This window comes from Rhinopithecus roxellana, chromosome 13, assembly GCF_007565055.1.
Source record: "Rhinopithecus roxellana isolate Shanxi Qingling chromosome 13, ASM756505v1, whole genome shotgun sequence".
Taxonomy (NCBI): domain Eukaryota; kingdom Metazoa; phylum Chordata; class Mammalia; order Primates; family Cercopithecidae; genus Rhinopithecus; species Rhinopithecus roxellana.
In genome coordinates this window covers 122,178,060-122,194,581 of record NC_044561.1, presented here as the reverse complement: position 1 = coordinate 122,194,581, position 16,522 = coordinate 122,178,060, and the positions used below count along the sequence as shown (strand labels likewise).

General features: G+C 48.2%; 1 protein-coding gene across 1 annotated transcript in view; it reads left to right on the top strand.

The window, feature by feature from the left end:
* PREX1 (phosphatidylinositol-3,4,5-trisphosphate dependent Rac exchange factor 1) overlaps positions 1-16,522 on the top strand; it is a 207,831-nt gene that overhangs the window by 109,756 nt on the left and 81,553 nt on the right. The window contains exon 6 of the mRNA XM_010383869.2: positions 11,745-11,906. Coding sequence (XP_010382171.1) covers positions 11,745-11,906 — 162 coding nt within the window. The remainder of the gene's footprint in view (positions 1-11,744; positions 11,907-16,522) is intronic.

Genomic DNA, 16,522 nt, shown 5'->3' with positions numbered 1-16,522 from the left:
TGAGAAGGAAACATTTGAGCAAAGACCTGAAAGAGGTGAGGGAGGAAGTCAAGCAGGTACCTCGGGGAAAATTGTTCCAGAGGGAACAGCCAGTTCAAAGGCCCTGGGGCAGGACTGTTCCTGGTGTGTCTGGGGAACAGTGAGGAGGCCAGGGTGACTGGAGAGGAGAGGATAGGGAGAGAGCGAGGGAGGAAGGTTAGAGAGGTAATGGAGCCAGGTCAGGGCCTTTGTGAGGTCTTTATTTGCCATCTGGGTAAGGTGGGAGCCATGGCAAGGTTCTGAGCAGGGAGGAACAGGATCTGCCTTAGTTCTAACAGGGTCCCTTTGGCTGGGTGTGGAGGATGGACCGTGGGGTGGTCAGGGTGGAGTCAGGGAGACCAGGAAGTACTTGGCTTCAGTAGTTCTGGTAGGAGATGTCTGGACCTGGTGGTGGCAGTGGAGGTGGGTGCATTTCATGAGAGTTGCCTTTTCACATCCTTTGCCGGTTTGCTATTGGACAGTTGTCCTTTTGATTTCCCAGAGTCCTTCTATTATTCTGGATACTTTGGGTTATCTCTTTGGAGTTTTTGTCTGACTGATGTTACACAGCGAGTTCCTCATCTGCTGGGCATTGGGCATTGTCACTGTCTTGCTGAGAAAGTACAGGAAGTCAGAGATCTCTTCACTGCAGCCCCCTCTACCCTGACCCCATCCTTCCCCAACCACAGTGCCCACCCCTTCATCCTGTCTCTCGGGCCAAGCACCAACACCTCGCCCACAGCTGCTCCAGAGACGCAACCTGTGTCAGCCTGTGCTCAGGCTCTTTCCTGTGTGGTGAGCACTAACCTCGGGACACCCCTTGTTGGGGAGTTGTTAGTGGGGGGGCCCTGCCATCACCTCTTCCTTTCAAAGCCATGCTCAGATGCCCCATCTTCGAAGGAGCCTTCCCAGATCACCTTTTGTGGGGTCCAGCCTGGATTCTACTTTCTCCTACACTGTGTGTGGTTAAGAATGAATACAGAAATCCAAGTCTACCTCTTCTTAGCTGTGTGACCAAGGGCAAGTTGCTGAACCTCTCTGTGTCTCTATTTTCCCATCTGTAAAATGGGCATGGTAGTTACCTTCCAGGCTTGCTGTGAAGATCAGATGAGACAATGCATGAGAAAACTCATGAAAGCATTTTGCATATTACTGAGTAAATGGTCATGCTTGTTAAATGTTGGTGACTCAAATATTGTAATGGTTTTTATGCTTTTCAATCCTAGCTCCTGACCTTATTAGCATTGCCTCTTTGAAATCTGACTTAAACTCTGTATGCCTCAGTTTTCTCCTGTGAAGTACTGCCTTAGTTACTGGTTATTATAAAGATGAAATGAAAAATGTCTGTAAAATGCTGAGATGTGCTTAATATTAGCTACTTTTATTGTTTCAGCGTCTTTTTTTCCAATATTAATATAGCTACGTTAAGTTTCTTTTGACTAGTGTTTTCCTGAAATATCTTGTTTCTCCTTTTGTGGTTGACCTATCTGAATCCTTAGGCTTCAGGTGCTTTTTTTGTTAACTCCATAGAGTTCAATTTAAAATCTGATCTAATAATATCTTCTAACAGGAGCATTTAGTCCACTTATATTTATTGTGTTTATTAATTTATTTGAACTTGGTTCTGCCGTCCTTCTTTTTGATTTCTATGTATCCTCTTTTTTTGATGCTTTTGCCTCTTTCCATGTTTTATTTTGGATTGTTTTAGTTTTTTGGGGCTTAGTTGCTCTTTTTCCTTTATTTCTTTTATTTTTATTTATTTTTGCTTTCACTAAGTTGGAATTTATAGCTATCATCACCACTACCACCACCACCATTACCATCACCATCAATCACCACCATCTCTTACCATTTTACCCTTTTCTCTAGAGAAATGCCTGTATAGAGCCTGGAAGTGGGAACAAGAGGTATAGAACTTTATGGTGAGCCATGCTAGGGCCTCTTTGAAAGGCTGGATATAGAGCTCCTGAATGTCAGAGCCTGGAGGGTCAGTGGAGACCTACCAACCTAGGCTCACAAACACAGATACCTGCAGGGCAGGTGCAGGAAGTGAGTGAGTAGCTTGGTTGTAACTTAGCGAGGTGGGTGGGAACTGTGGCAGACTAGAGGGCACTCGTCCCTTCTAAGGAGCAGCCACCGCTCAGCCCAGCCAACTGTTACGGTATGGTGGAAACGCAAGCCCAGGGTGGCCAGAGCTTCTGCTTTGTTGACAGAGGCTGGCGATAACATTTAGCTTAGTTTCATCACTACCTTGCATAGCCAGGAGGCATAGACACAGAAAGGGAAGGCAACTTGTCCAAGATCACACAGCACATCCTCATCAAAGCCAGAACAGGAACTTCCTGATAGAAGCCCTCTTCCCACTCTACCCACCTTTCCTCTGAGTAGAAGAAAGGAGTTTTTAAAACCCACAAACATTATTTCCTTTCTCCTGCTAATTCCTAATTGGTGGGACTACAGTTTTCCTAGACATGCAGCAGAGGCTGAAATTGTTAAAATTGGAAATACATTTACATGAAATCTGCATATGATTTGCATGCACGGAGGGTGTTTGTGGTTTTTTTTTGCAATGCTGGGCAGCTCTTCACTTCTGGGTTCTCTTGGACTTTTTTGGACAGATGTTTTTCGCTTCTTGTTTTCTTTTCCTTTTTTTTTTTTTTTAAGTGGTGGTGGGTATCCTTAGCACCTCTTCATTTGCATTCTGCTGTCACCGTAGGTATGGCCGCAGGGGACTTCAGCACTGTGGGTACAGGAGCAAGCCAGGCTTCTGAGCTTAGATGGCAGGGCCTTGGGCAGGCCTGTGTGACTGGAGGCAAGTCACTGAGTGCAAGATCAGCCCCTTCCTGGAGCTGGCTGAGGTGTCCCCAGAAAGTGGATGTTGTTCTCCTTGACCCAGACTCCGTTGGTGACACCACCTCCCTGCCTCCATGAGATGCCTTTTTCTGTTTGTGGAGAGGACAGTATGGCTTTCCAACCCCACCAACCCCAACTCACAGGGAATAGTGCGTATTGTCACATCTTCCAGTGACAGTCGCAGCTTTGTTTTCACACTGTGGGTTTATGGATTCATTTTCTGACAATTTTGCTTGCCAGTGACTGAAAATCTACTTTATTGTTTTTATGAACTTATTAATTAAACTTGCGTTTTAAAAAAGAGTAGAAAACAGAAAAGACTGAGGGTAGGTCTGACTTCAGGCACAGCTGTATCCAGGGCTCAGGCGATACTGTCCTGGCTCCATTTCTCCATATCCTGCTGTGTTTCCCTCAGTGCCAGCTTTGTGCTCAGGAGGCTGCTTTCTCACAGTGGCATCGTTGGTCACCAGCAGCCTCAGGCCTGTGTGTGACCAGCATGCCCACCCAGGAAGAGGAGAGCATGCGTTTCCCAGCATTTGCATAGGAAGTCCCAGCCTGAGGCCCACTAGCTCAGGATGGATCCCACACCCTCCTTGTGTGGCTGGGAGAATGGAAGGTCAGGCTTTAGTCACAGATCCGCACTGGGAGCTGGCTGGGGTGGCCTCTCCTGGACTCCATGGCCCGAGAGAGGAGCAGGTGGAAGCAGTAGGCCTCTGCAGCTCGTCCTCCTCTCTCCTTGCCACCTCCTCTTCCTCTGAGCCCTTTGTTCTTCTCCCAGTCCTCTCCTGGGCCTTGGGGTGAGGCTGAGTGATCTGGGCCTTGGGCGAGGCTGAGTGAGCCAGTAGGAGCTGGCCTTAGCCACGCTTGTTTGTTGCCCTGGAATTTGAGACCCTGCGCCTCAGGCTGCCTCTTATGGCTATCTTGGGGGCTGAGTACACAGTTTTGGGGACATGAAGGGGCTGCTCAGAGCGGGCACCTTTGGACATCCTTTGAGTAAATGTGATTGCAGGGGTGAGAGGGAGGTGAGGCACCTCGCGGAAGCCCAGGCTTCTCTGCGCCGACATCCTCTCTTCTAGGAAGCCTTTGCCTGGGGCCTCACTCGCGAAACCACATAGGGCTCGAGGGGCGGATGCTGGGGAAGGCCACTCAGCCTGGCTCCTGGAGGGGTTAGTGCTGCTGGTTCACAGGGTAGCCCTGGCACACCTCGCCCTTCCCCACTCGCAGTTTTTCTGAAGGGTCCCCAGGACCTGCCCTGCTCAGACATTTTGTATTTTAAGAGTCTGATTTGGGGGTGTTCATTTCCAGCTATTACTATTTCTAGAGGGGCCTGTAGATGTGGTTGGCATCTGCCAAGTCCCACTTTCGGTCTCTGTGGCCTTGGGCAAGAGGCTTTCAACCTCTCTGTGCCTCAGTTTCCTCATATATAGAGTTGGATGATAATAGTACCGACCTCACTGGGATGATTCGAGGATGAAATGACTTAATACACTTAAATTTCGAGCAGTGCTTGGTGCACAGTAAGTACTCGGTAGATGCTGGCTATTAGGACTATTACCATGACTTCTGTTTTCACTATTACTCCTTCTATACAGAAATCATAAGAAATAGTCACTATTACCACAGACATAACGATGATGACGATGATAAATATTGTGTCCTGGCCGGGCACGGTGGCTCACGCCTGTAATCCCAGCACTTTGGGAGGCCGAGACGGGCGGATCACAAGGTCAGGAGATCGAGACCATGGTGAAACCCCGTCTCTACTAAAAATACAAAAAATTAGCCGGGCGCGGTGGCGGGCGCCTGTAGTCCCAGCTACTCAGGAGGCTGAGGCAGGAGAATGGCGTGAACCTGGGAGGCGGAGCTTGCAGTGAGCCGAGATCGCGCCACTGCACTCCAGCCTGGGCGACAGAGCGAGACTCCGTCTCAAAAAAAAAAAAAAAAAAAAAAAAATATATATATATATATATATATATATATATATATATATATAGTGTCCTTACTGGGTACCAAGATTTTTGCATTCATCACTCCATTGGATCTTTACATTCGCCTTAGGGGGTGTGTCTTAGCCTTTTTCACGGATGTACACACTTGGCTTTAGAGAGGTGAGGTCACTTGTGCAAGGCCACCCAGCTGAGATGTGGTGGAGGCGAAGTGGAGACCACGCCTCCCTTTTCCCAGCACCCATTCTCTTGACCACAGGGCTTTCCAGTTTCATGATCTGATACTGGGTTTGAGCTAGAATAAAGCATTAGTGGGCCTGAATCTATCATTGATACCTCTATTGATGAGGAACTTACTACCTTACAAGGTAGCCCCCTCTCTTATGAGAAAGCTCCAAGTGGTGTAAGAATGGATTAATCCAAACAGTGGTCTCTTGCATGGGTCCCGTAGGACTCCTTGAGGTCTTACAGATCTACTGGGCCTCTTCATCATGTAGTTCTCCCAAGATGCTTAGCGAGCAAGCAAGCATCTCTTGGGTTCCTTCCAGAAATGCTCTTCTCTGGGCCAAGTCCTGGAAGTTCACGTATCTGTTCCACTTTGGATATGGATTCCAGGGTTTTCAGTACCATAGTATGTCTCTTTTGAACGTGACTCTATTCTAATTTATTAGGACAGTCTGTTCAGTTCTGAATTGGGCAGGAGCCTCCTCACCTCCCTCCTTTCACATGTTAGACCTTTGTTAGTATCGCTCAAGCTCTCGTTAGCTTTGAAGATACCCACATTTTATGCCTGTCTGAGACTAACTGGGACACCTTTGAGATTCCATATCTGTGCACTCTCTCTGAGACTGTGAAACAGTAGCAACGTTTTCAAATAAGAGATGGAAAAACTAGCCCACGCCGACTTACACAACATATATATGTAAAATATAAATAGGCTCACATAAATGAAAAGCCATGGATAGATGGCTTCAGGTATGGCTGGATCATGGTGTCACAAGGGAATTGCCCAACTGCTTTCCTAAGCTGCTGCACCATTTTAGATTTTTACCAGCAATGTAGGAGGGCTCTGTTTTTTTCATATCCCCACCGACAGTTGTTATTCATGTTTTGGATTATAGCTGTTCCAGTAGATGTGAAATGGTATCTCAGTTTGGTTTGTTTTTGCATTTTCCCAAATGATGTTGAACATCTTTTCGTCTGCTTACTGGACATTTGTATATCTTCTTTGGAGAAATGTCTGTTCAAGTCCTATGCCTGTTTTTTACTTGTATTATTCATCTTTTTGTTGTTAAGTTGTAAGGGTTCTTTGTATATTCTGGGTACAAGTTCCTTATCAGATGTGTAATTGATACTATTTTCCTGCATTGTGCAGATTGTTTTTTCCCTTCCTTTTTAATTTTATTTATTTTTTGGCTTTCACATTGGGATAGTATCATTTGAAGCACAAAAGTTTTAAATTGTGATGAAATTCACTTTATATTTTTTTAAGTTGTTTGTGCATTTGGTCACATCTAAGAGCACTTTGCCTAACCTATGGTCATAAAGAGTTTACCCCTATGTTTTCTCTGACAGTTTCATAGTTTCAGCTCTTACATTTAGGTCTGTGATCCATTTTTAGTCCATTTTTGTGTGTGGCGTGAGGAAGGGGCCAGCCTAATTTTGTTGCACATGGATATTCGGTTGCATCATTTGTTGAAAAGACAGTTCTTTCGTCCATTTAATTGCCTTGGCGTCCTTGTGGAAAATTAACTGATCATAAATATAAGGATTTATTTCTGTACTCTTAATTTTTTTTGATATGCATTGATTTTTACTTTTGATTTTCTTTTTTTTTTTTTTTTTTAAGTTCTGGGCTACATGTGCAGTATGTGCAGGTTTGTTACATAGGTCTACATGTGCCGTGGTGGTTTGTTGCACCTATCAACCTCCCCCCCCTTTTTTTGATTTAAAGAGATAATAGAGACAGGTTTATTCTGTCTCTCAGGCTGGAGTGCAGTGGCCCAATTATAACTCACTGTAATCTGGAACTCCTGGGCCCAAGCGATCCTCCCACCTCATCCTCCCAAAAGCTGGAACTACAGGTGCACATCACTGTGTCTGGCTAAGTTTTTAAAATTTTTTGGTAGAGAGGGTATCTTTCTGTGTTGCCCAGGCTGGTCTTGAACTGCTGGCCACCGGCTACAATTCTTTTCCATTGATCTCTAGGCCTATCTTTGTACAGTACTATGTTACCTCTTTTTTTTTTTTTTTTTTAAAATGATGGAGTCTCACTGTATTGCCCAGGCTGGAGTGCAGAGGCATGATCTTGGCTCACTGCAACCTCTGCCTCCCGAGTTCAAGCGATTCTCCTGCCTCAGCCTCCCAAGTAGCTGAGATTACAGGTGTGTACCACCATGTCTGGCTAATTTTTATATTTTTAGTAGAGACGGGGTTTCACCGTGCCGGCCAGGCTGGTCTCGAATTCCTGATCTCGTGATCCGCCCGCCTGGGCCTCCCAAAGTGCTGAGATTACAGGTATGAGCCATGCTTGGCTGTTACTTCTTCAGATCTTGAGAAGGAGTGTGCCGGGAGAGGAAACACCAAGTCCAAAGGCCTGGAGGCAGGAATGGGCCCTCATTTTTTGAAGCTCAACAGAGTGGAGCCAACACACCCCTGTGAACCAAGACACCAAAGCTAACACTTCCCCTGTGGGTTTGGTCCAGCCTTGGGCCTGGCCAGGCCTTGCTTGGTTTCAATTCCCTACCCCTACCACTGACCTAGAGCAAGAATAGAGATAGAGGCAGCCAGATAGAAAACGGAAGCAGCCTTTTTTTCACTTTACTAACTGCTGGGTGTTGGCAGCCCCACGGGGAACCACTGGAGGAGAATCACTGAGATTCCAACATCCAGGGTTTGGGAGGAGCAGATGTGGCGGCAGTGCCCGTCAGAGGGGTGCCGTGGGCCCGTCAGGTGTTAGTTTCAAGAATAAAAGTGGTGAGGGCTTCCTACTTGCCGGAGGAGGTGGGAAGTGGCCCAGGGCCTCAGGCTGGAGAATCACAGAATAGTGATTCAGAAATGTGAGCTTTGGGGCTGGACCATGTAGCCGCTTAGCTGTCCATGGCCTTGGGCAGGAGACCTTGCCTCTGTGTGAGCCTCAGCTTCCTCGTCTGGGGATAGTAGAAGCACCTGCCTGCTAGGGCCATTGGGAGGCAAAGTAATTTCACTGATGGCCAAGCTAAACAGAGCCAGCAGAAGGAAGAACGCGGTTTCGTGGTGAATTTATCCCAAGTGCCACAACACAGTGGGGTCTTTTGTACTAGGATATGTTTTAGCTGCAGTGGCAGAGCTCCGAAACAACAGTGGCTTAAACAACGTCTAAGCTTCTTTTTGTCAAGGCAGTCCAGGGCAGTATGGTGGCTCCATGCTGACAGCACCAAGTTCTGCCAACCCTGAGGAGTGGCCCTCACCACCGGGGTTTCAGGTGCTCACACAATGCCCACATTCCAGCCAAGGAAGAGGGAAAGGAGAAGGGAAACTGCACCTGGCACTTCTGCTCACAGTCCATCCACGAGAACCTAGTGTCCAGGCGGACTGGGTGTGTGGCCTTTATTCCAGGTGCCCTCATGCTCAGCTAAGAATCAGTTCTGTTGCTTTTAACAAAGCACCAGCAAACTTTTCCATTAAAGGACCAGCTAGTAAATATTTTAGGCCTTGGGGTCCATACAGTCTGTCATTGTAGTGTAAAAGCAACCACTGACAGTATGTCAATGAATGAGGATGCTGGGTTCCGATAAAACTTTTTTTTACAAAAACAGGTGATGGGCTGGACTGGGTCCTCAGACAGTCATTTGACCCCTGCTTTGGATGAAAGGGATGATGGGTAGAACCTGGGGCGGGGTCTCATTAGCTGGCAGCCTCTGTTCCTGTCCACTGGGAGCTGACTAGCCACATTCATTCCCTGGCCTTGGCTGGCCTCACAGAGGTCCAGATGCCAAAAACCACTTCAGGGAACCTGGGTCTGGGGTAGCTTTGCTGAATCGAATGGAATTACTGAATACGGTCATTAGATCACGGTCTTGTATTGTAACTTTGTGGACATGCCTACAAGCAGGCTGACGACTCCAGGAGGGCTTAGGGGAGTGTCTGTCGTCATCTATGCACAACAGAGAGCCCACATGGGGCCAGGTACACTGGAGCCTGGCTGAGTGGATACATGTGTGCACGGAGTGAATGAGGCACAGAGCTTCTGTGCCACCCTCTGCTCTTGCCTGGAAGTTGGCAGTAGCCATAACTGGTCTTCCCACTTTATATTCACTGCACATTCCATCCCGTGCATCTTCCTGTCAGCAGCCAGGGAGGTCCTTTAAAGGGTGAGAGGATGGTGTCAGGTCTCTGCTCATACCCCCATCACCTCCCCATGCTCTTGGGAGGAAACCCAGACACCCCACTGTGGCCTAACATTATCTTGCCTTGGCATGCTTGTCTGAATCCATGGTCCATCCCTCTCTCTCGCTCGCTCCACTGCAGCTCCGCTGGCCTCCCTGCTGCTTCTCGCTGCCTCAGGGCCTTTGCACATGCTCTTCTCCTTCCTGGAGTGCTGTTCCTGCAGATGCGGTGCGGCCTGTGGCCTCACCTCATTCAACCTTTGCTCACAAGCCTTCTCTCCAGAGAGACCTTTTCAGACCATTGCACTTCCCTCACTCATTATCCCTTTAATTCCTATAAATTATATATTTATTTGAGAGGAAAGTATTCATACTTCACTGTCTAAAAAGTTGTAAATAGCATGGGAATTTAGAGCACAAACTCTGGAGTTAGACTGGGTGGGCTCAGATGTGCTGTGTGATCTTGAACAAACAGCCTGACCTCTCTGTGCCTCAGGTCTTGGATCTGTCAAACAAGAAGAATAACGGTGCCTACCTAATAGGGTTGATGTGAGGATCAAACGAGGTTGACAGGTGCATGAGGGCTCACTGAATATTAGCTGTTGTTACTGTTGGTAGTAGTAATAGTCATTACCTTGTTGACTGGTCTGCTCTTGACCATGAGCTCCCAGTGGACCGTCTTGTTCTCTCCCCAGCCTCCATGGCTCAGGCTCGCACCAGTTGCTCAGCCAGTATTTGCTGAGTGAAGAATGAGTCGAAACACACTCTGCATTAGCAGAGCTGGCCCTGGGTGCCCTGCCTGCTTTCGTGTTGCTTCCTCCTGAAGCCTTCTGGGCTTGCTTCTCTGATTGATCACCAGCGTTTTCAGCACATGGCGCTGCTATCTGGGCCTCTCTCAAGCCCCCAGGGAAGTGCCTTTCCAGCCTCATTGCTGGGGCCTCCAGAGGAAGAGCAGGGCTCCATCTCCCTTGTTTTGCATCCTTTGGGCACATTGCCTGGGTGCATGACAAGACCTCAGCAAAGTCCCAGGGGCCTGATGATGCAGACCAGCTGGGCCTTGGGAATCTTAGGACCTGGTCTTCAGAAAAGAGGACATTTGTTTTCAGGCAGGGCAGAAAAGAAGCGAATGGAGAAGGGATGTGTTTGGAGTTTGTTTTCTCCAGGGAGTGCTCAGAACAACACCCTTTTGTGGCAAATTGCTGTTCACGGTTACAGCTAGCCTGTTGTCATACGGGAAGGAGAATGCTAATGGCTCGCATATATTGAGTGCTTACTATATACATACTTGATACTTTTCCTATAGTGCCTCATTTATCCCTTACCACAACCATGAGAAGTACCAGACAGCCTGGGTTCAAATCCCAGTTCCTCCTTGTACTTCTTTGAGGCCTAAGGCTTTCTTTCTGTGCCTCAAAACGGAAGCTACCTTAAAAATGTAGAGCAAAGGCTCAGTAGACATTAATTGCTGCCTTCGTCATCACCATCATCCTCATCATCATGGGTTTGCAGATGATGAAGCCGAGGCCGAGGATGGAGAGAGGACTGGCCCAAGGTCACCCAGACAGTGAGGGGCAGGGTCAGCCCTTGAACCTACGTTTGTGCTCATAACTACGATGCAAGAGTGTCACATCTGTGGGGACATTATCTAGATCATCAAGGGAGCAGAGAGAGAGGGCGTAGGAGAGAGACTGGAGCTGTTAGGCGTGTTTCTGGGTCAGATGATTAAAGAAACTTCTCTCTGCCAGCACAGTTAGGGATGAAAGGCTGGCAGGGGCGGTTGGGTGATTTGGGTAATTTGGCCTGAAAAATATTCCCTGATATCTCAAGTCCCAGCTAATCCCTTCCTCCTCAGTTCCTCTCCCATCACACTTAGTGGCTGGAATCTTCCATTAAGACTGGCCTGGCCTTTGCAATGTCCCAGCCTGTGTCTGAGTTGGGAGTGAGCTGGCAGTGGGAAGTGGTGGGGGCAGGAGGCTTCTCATGGATTAAGAGCCACTTTACATGCTCAGTCCCATAGCCTTGTGAAGGCGGGGTATTTTTTATACCCATCTTACAGATAAGAAAACCGGGCCTGGGGAGAGGCAGTGTTGGGGCCACCTCCGTGACTGTGGATCTCTGTTTTTCTCTCTCTCATTTACTCCACTCCAGACACACTGCCTGCTTTCTGTTCCTCATTACATACCAGACGTGTGCCCGCCCTGGACTCTTTGGACCACGGTGCCCCCTGCCCGTCAGGTTCTCCCCTCAGGTGTTTGCAGGGCTCTCTCTCTTGCTGTATCCAGGGTCTTTGCTCAAACATCCCTCCAGAGAGGGGCCTCCCCTGACCTCCCTGTGAAACAGTGCTTCTCTCTCCGTCATTCTGATTTGTCTTGTCTTTCTAGTGTTTACCACTGCTTGACATTGGATTCTATACCTGAGTTTTCTTTGGCTCATCTCCTTTGCTAGAATGTAATGTCCACCAGGCAAGGAGTTTTTTTCTGTTTTCTTGGGTTCAGCTCTGGCCTGGGTCTCCTCTGGACTGATGTCTTGCTTTCTTCTCCCCACCTCTATTCTACCCCAGGAGCTGGCCAAGAGGACTCCCGGCAAGCACCCAGACCACCCCGCGGTCCAGAGTGCCCTGCAGGCCATGAAGACCGTTTGCTCCAACATCAATGAGACCAAGCGGCAGATGGAGAAGCTGGAAGCCCTGGAGCAGCTGCAGTCCCACATCGAAGGCTGGGAGGTGTGTACAGGACAGGAGGGGCCCTCCTGGGCTGCAGGGGGCCAGGAGGTACACAGCTGCAGGCATGAACTGAGGCCTGGGCACCTAGTTCAGTCTGCAGTGTATTTTGTTTGGCCTACGGAGTGTTTGCAAAAGATTGCTTAATTATTTTTCAATTAAATCCAAATAAAAAATCACATTTCAAGTTTCTCTTAAAAACTTGGTGACATTGGGCCCCTATATCTCATGGAAATAGTCACTTTAGCCTCTAGTTTCCTTCAGTCCCCACCATCCCCTGTTATCTCCCCACCCCTTCTCTTTCATGCATTACCTGGTATGTGGAGGCCTTTGAACTATTGATGCCAACGTCAAGGGTAGTGTTTTAGCATCCACTCCAGGACAGAATTCTGGCTTTGACACTCGTTTGCGGGGTGACTTTAGGCAAATGTCATCACTTCTCTGAACTTCAGTATCCTCATCTGTACCTGGTACATAGTAGGTACTCAATAAGTGGTAGCTATTGGTATTACTATCATGATTATTAGGGGATAGGGTTCTTGAGATCATTGGATTTAAGTCCCCATGCCTTCCTTAGATTATTAGAGGTTTCCTGTGAATCCGTAGAAGGAAATGGAAAAATATAAATAAATGAAAAAATCTGTATCAGAGTAAATACAGCTGGAATGGGAGATTAAGAGGGAAGATGAAAGGCTCTCGGGCAGGGATTGTTACGTGAATCATACGCCTTAGGCCCTTTGGATTTTCTGGCCTTTGGAGGCACTTACCATATTTGGGATTTCTAGTTATTTTCTCTGTGCTGGGGAATCCTAAATGTGAGGCTGTATTGCTGTGAGGTTATGGGTTTGGCTGCAGAAAGGAGAGGGGCTGCGTTCAGGGAGGGGTGGGTATTGTGGATCGGCCAATCCACTTGCCATGTCCCCCGCTCTCCTTCTGCTGGGCCTTCCTGCCCAGCCGAGGCTGGAGAGTGAAGAGCTCTACTTCCCAGCTTCAGTTTGGGATATGATTTGGGGTCTGGCCAAGACCAGATCCAGCTGCTTGAGATTTGGAAGGTGGAAGTGGGGCGGAGGCTACCCCTGTGCTATTTTTGCAGCAAAACATAGCCATGGTTGTGTCTGGCTTTCTGTGGTAACATTAGGAGAGGGCCCGGGCGCTAGCTTCCTGCATGTCAGATGCATGGCCTAGGCATTCCTTTTTTACTGTTGGTGGGACAGCAGCCATGGGACGGCTTTGCAGTTGACAGTTGAGGCCACAACTACTGAATCCTCGATGCCACCTGGGCCGCCTTTTCCTGGAGCCTGAGCTTGGACAGGTGATGTTCTGATTTTCCTTTCCCACCTGGGGCAGGGCAGTGGCTCCCCTGGTGGGTCAGTTCTGCAGTGAGGTTGGTTTCCTGGGACCCTTGGCCTGGATTCCTGGCTCCTCTAGTCCCTTCAGTGAGTAAGTAAAGCCCCTCCTTCCTTTTTGCTTAAAAGTACACAGCTTGGTTTCTGTTTCCTGCATCTGAAAGTTGCCTGATCCTCAGGTGCGTCAGTTAGGATGCATCCTCTAAGACTCTCATCTCAGCCTCATGATGTCAGAGCTCTGATTTGGTCTCTGGTGATCCTCTTCTTCCCCTCATGCTTCCATGAAGGCGGCAGCTCCAGGCACCATGTTTTCAAAACCGGAGGAGACAGGGGCATGGCCAGGGTAGTTAGTGGGGAGCTCTCTTCCCTGGTGGAGGAAAGCCTTTTCTGGAAGCCCCATGCAGGTGTCCCCTTTCATTACATTGGCCAGAAATGGGTCACATGGCCACTTTGAACCTCAAGAGCAAACAGAGGTGACTAATTTAAACATCTGTCTATTTGGGCTTTGAGTTTCCTAGAAGCCAACGTGAAAAGAGCAACACACATAAGTTACCTAATATTGTCCGAAAAGGAAGAAGCAAAGCAGTTCTTCTGGGAGACAGAGTTTCCTGGCACTCGATTGGAAAAGAAATTTCTCACATGGGCCCCGGAGGAGAGGGTATTGAGCAAGCTCTTCGGCAGCTGCACCAGAAGTGATTTCCAGATGCCTTTTTTTTTTCCTGGTAAGGGCCTAGGGAAATGGGAACCAAGGGTCTCTAAAACCCTTTGTGACCCTGAACATGTACAGTTTGAGAACTCAGTGGCCCTCAGTGGCCGGTGTTTCTGGATGCAATAGGAAATAAAGTGACCTAAAATAAGAATTGCTGGCAGTTATTTAGCACCTGTTATGAGCTTCCAACCCTACAAGGGAGGTGCTGTTATCCCCATTTTACAGATGAGGCGGCTGAGGCACGGGAACTGGGTTTTGAGGCCCAGCCCTGTAACTTACAGACTGCCCTGCCTCAGGTCAGTTTGTCTTGCCTGGTGGGCCTTATTTTCTCCTATTTGTTTAATTTTAGTGATAATATCTCTGAAGTTATGTTTTGGTTTCATTTGGAAGATAAAGTGAGATATGGAATATGAATGTCCTTTGAAAAACGTGAAATTGTTTTCTATGAAGTAGAAAGGTTTTTAAAATACAGTTTGTTTCTCAAGGTGACTTGTGAAAATAATACATTCTAGCTAGACAAATTAATGTCTAATAGTGGAGCTGCTTCCATGCTATCTGTTAGTTGTTACAGTCTCTGAGGACAGCATGACTTAGGGGGCAGTTCATGTTAATGACAGTGATTGCACGTCTTTATTTCAGATATTCTTCTTGGTTATTTCCCATCTTTCTCTGTGACCTCTTACTGATCTGATCCTGTGGCTGTCATCTTTCTCTTGAAATATGTCTGACAAGGGGCTTGTTTTTGGAGCAAGGGGAGTCTTGTCTTGGCCACTTTCTTGCTGTTTGCTTGAGGTTGCATCATTCATGAGTTCGATCTCCCATATGTGTGTTTTTTACCCCCTGATCGTTTGTGAGCCACTGTGTGTTGTGAGACTGGTTTAGTTAAAACCAGGTAAGTTAATCTGCGAATCCATTTTGCTGAGCACAAGGAAATGGCAGTGTCACAAAACCTTGCAAGTGAGTGAATGAGACAACCGCCTCTCTGGGGAGAGACTTCTTTGCCTCAGTTTCCCCATCTGCGAAGTCAGGATCATGGGAGTACCCCCGTCATGGGTCACTTGAGGACGGGGGAGTTGATGCTTGCAGAGTCCTCGGCAGTGCCTGGCTCGGAGAAAACGCCCAATACATGTCAGGAGGAGCCCTGGCAGCAAAGCGGGATCTCTTTATTTATTTTAGATGGAAAAAGCATCCAAGAACTTTGACTAGAACGTGTGCCCAGTGTGGGCTGCACCTCCTCAGAGGCACACTGCAGACACAGCCCCATGGACTTCCGTGTGAAGCTCACAGTGACAAAAAGGAAATGTGTGCTCTTAAGAAGAAAGAAACAGTCCTGGTGCAGTGGCTCACACCTGTAATCCCAGCACTGTGGGAGGCCGAGACGGGTGGATGACCTGAGGCCAGGAGTTTGAGACCAGCCTGGCCAACACGGCGAAACCCCATCTCTACTAAACATAGAAAAATTAGCCAGGTGTGGTGGAGCGTGCCTGTTAATTCCAGTTTCTTGGGAGACTGAGGCTGGAGAATCGCTTCAACCCAGGAGGCGGAGGTTGCAGTAAGCTGAGATGGTGCCACTGCACTCCAGCCTGGTCAACAGAGTGAGACTCCATCAAAAAAAAAAAAAAAAAAAAAAAAAAAAAAAAAAAAGAAAGAGAGGGAGGCAGGCAGGCGGGCACTCCACTTTCTGGCTCTGGATCCGGTTTAGGAGATGACCAACTGTTCACTCACCCACAAGGGAAGAGAAGGAAACAGGATTGAGGAAACAAAATCACTACAAAGCTCTCGTAGTTTTTTCCTACCCTCCCTGGGGTGCTTTGGGCCCCAGTGGGACAGGGTCTCTCCCCTTGGGGACTCCTGCTCTAGACTAACGATTGCAAAGAAAACTCTTCAGGTTGTCCTCGAAGAGCGGCCTGAGTTAGGGGTGAGCGGGTGGGGGAGTGGAGGCTGCTTTTCTGGGTTCAAGTTCCACCTCACGGCCTTACCACCTATGTGACCATGAACGAGACACTTTACCATGCTGTGCCTCAGTTTCCTCATCTATAAAATGAGAATTGTCCTGAGGATTAGCTGAGTTTGTGCAAGATATTTAGAACAGTGCATGGCATGTGGCCACCCCATGCATGTATTGGCTTCGCGTGTTTAAGGTTTTGTCATCTCCATCTCTGTCATGGTTGAGTGTGCATGTCTGGAAAGAAGGAGGTCTTGAATCCTGACTGGTCCACATCTCTTGGTGCTTAGCCTCTTGCCTGTGCATCCAACCCCTAGCACCACCCTTGACCTGGATTCAAAGATTTCAGGGAGCTTGAGAGTACGGCTGGGCTTCTCAGCAGGGCTGGGGTGGAGGGGGTATCCCCCTGTAGTGTGCTTGGCATTTCAGCTGCAGTTGGCCGGGTGGTGATTGGCCAAGGCTGGAGAGGCAGCTTCCCAGGCTGGGCACACTTCCTCTCCTAGGTCCCCCGAGATGGCCTTGGCAGCAGGGTTCAGGTCTAGGGCTGTGTGACCTTGGGGTTTGGCAGTTGGGCCAGGTACCAGATTCTTCTTCAACTGCCCCTTTGGAGCCTAGAAGG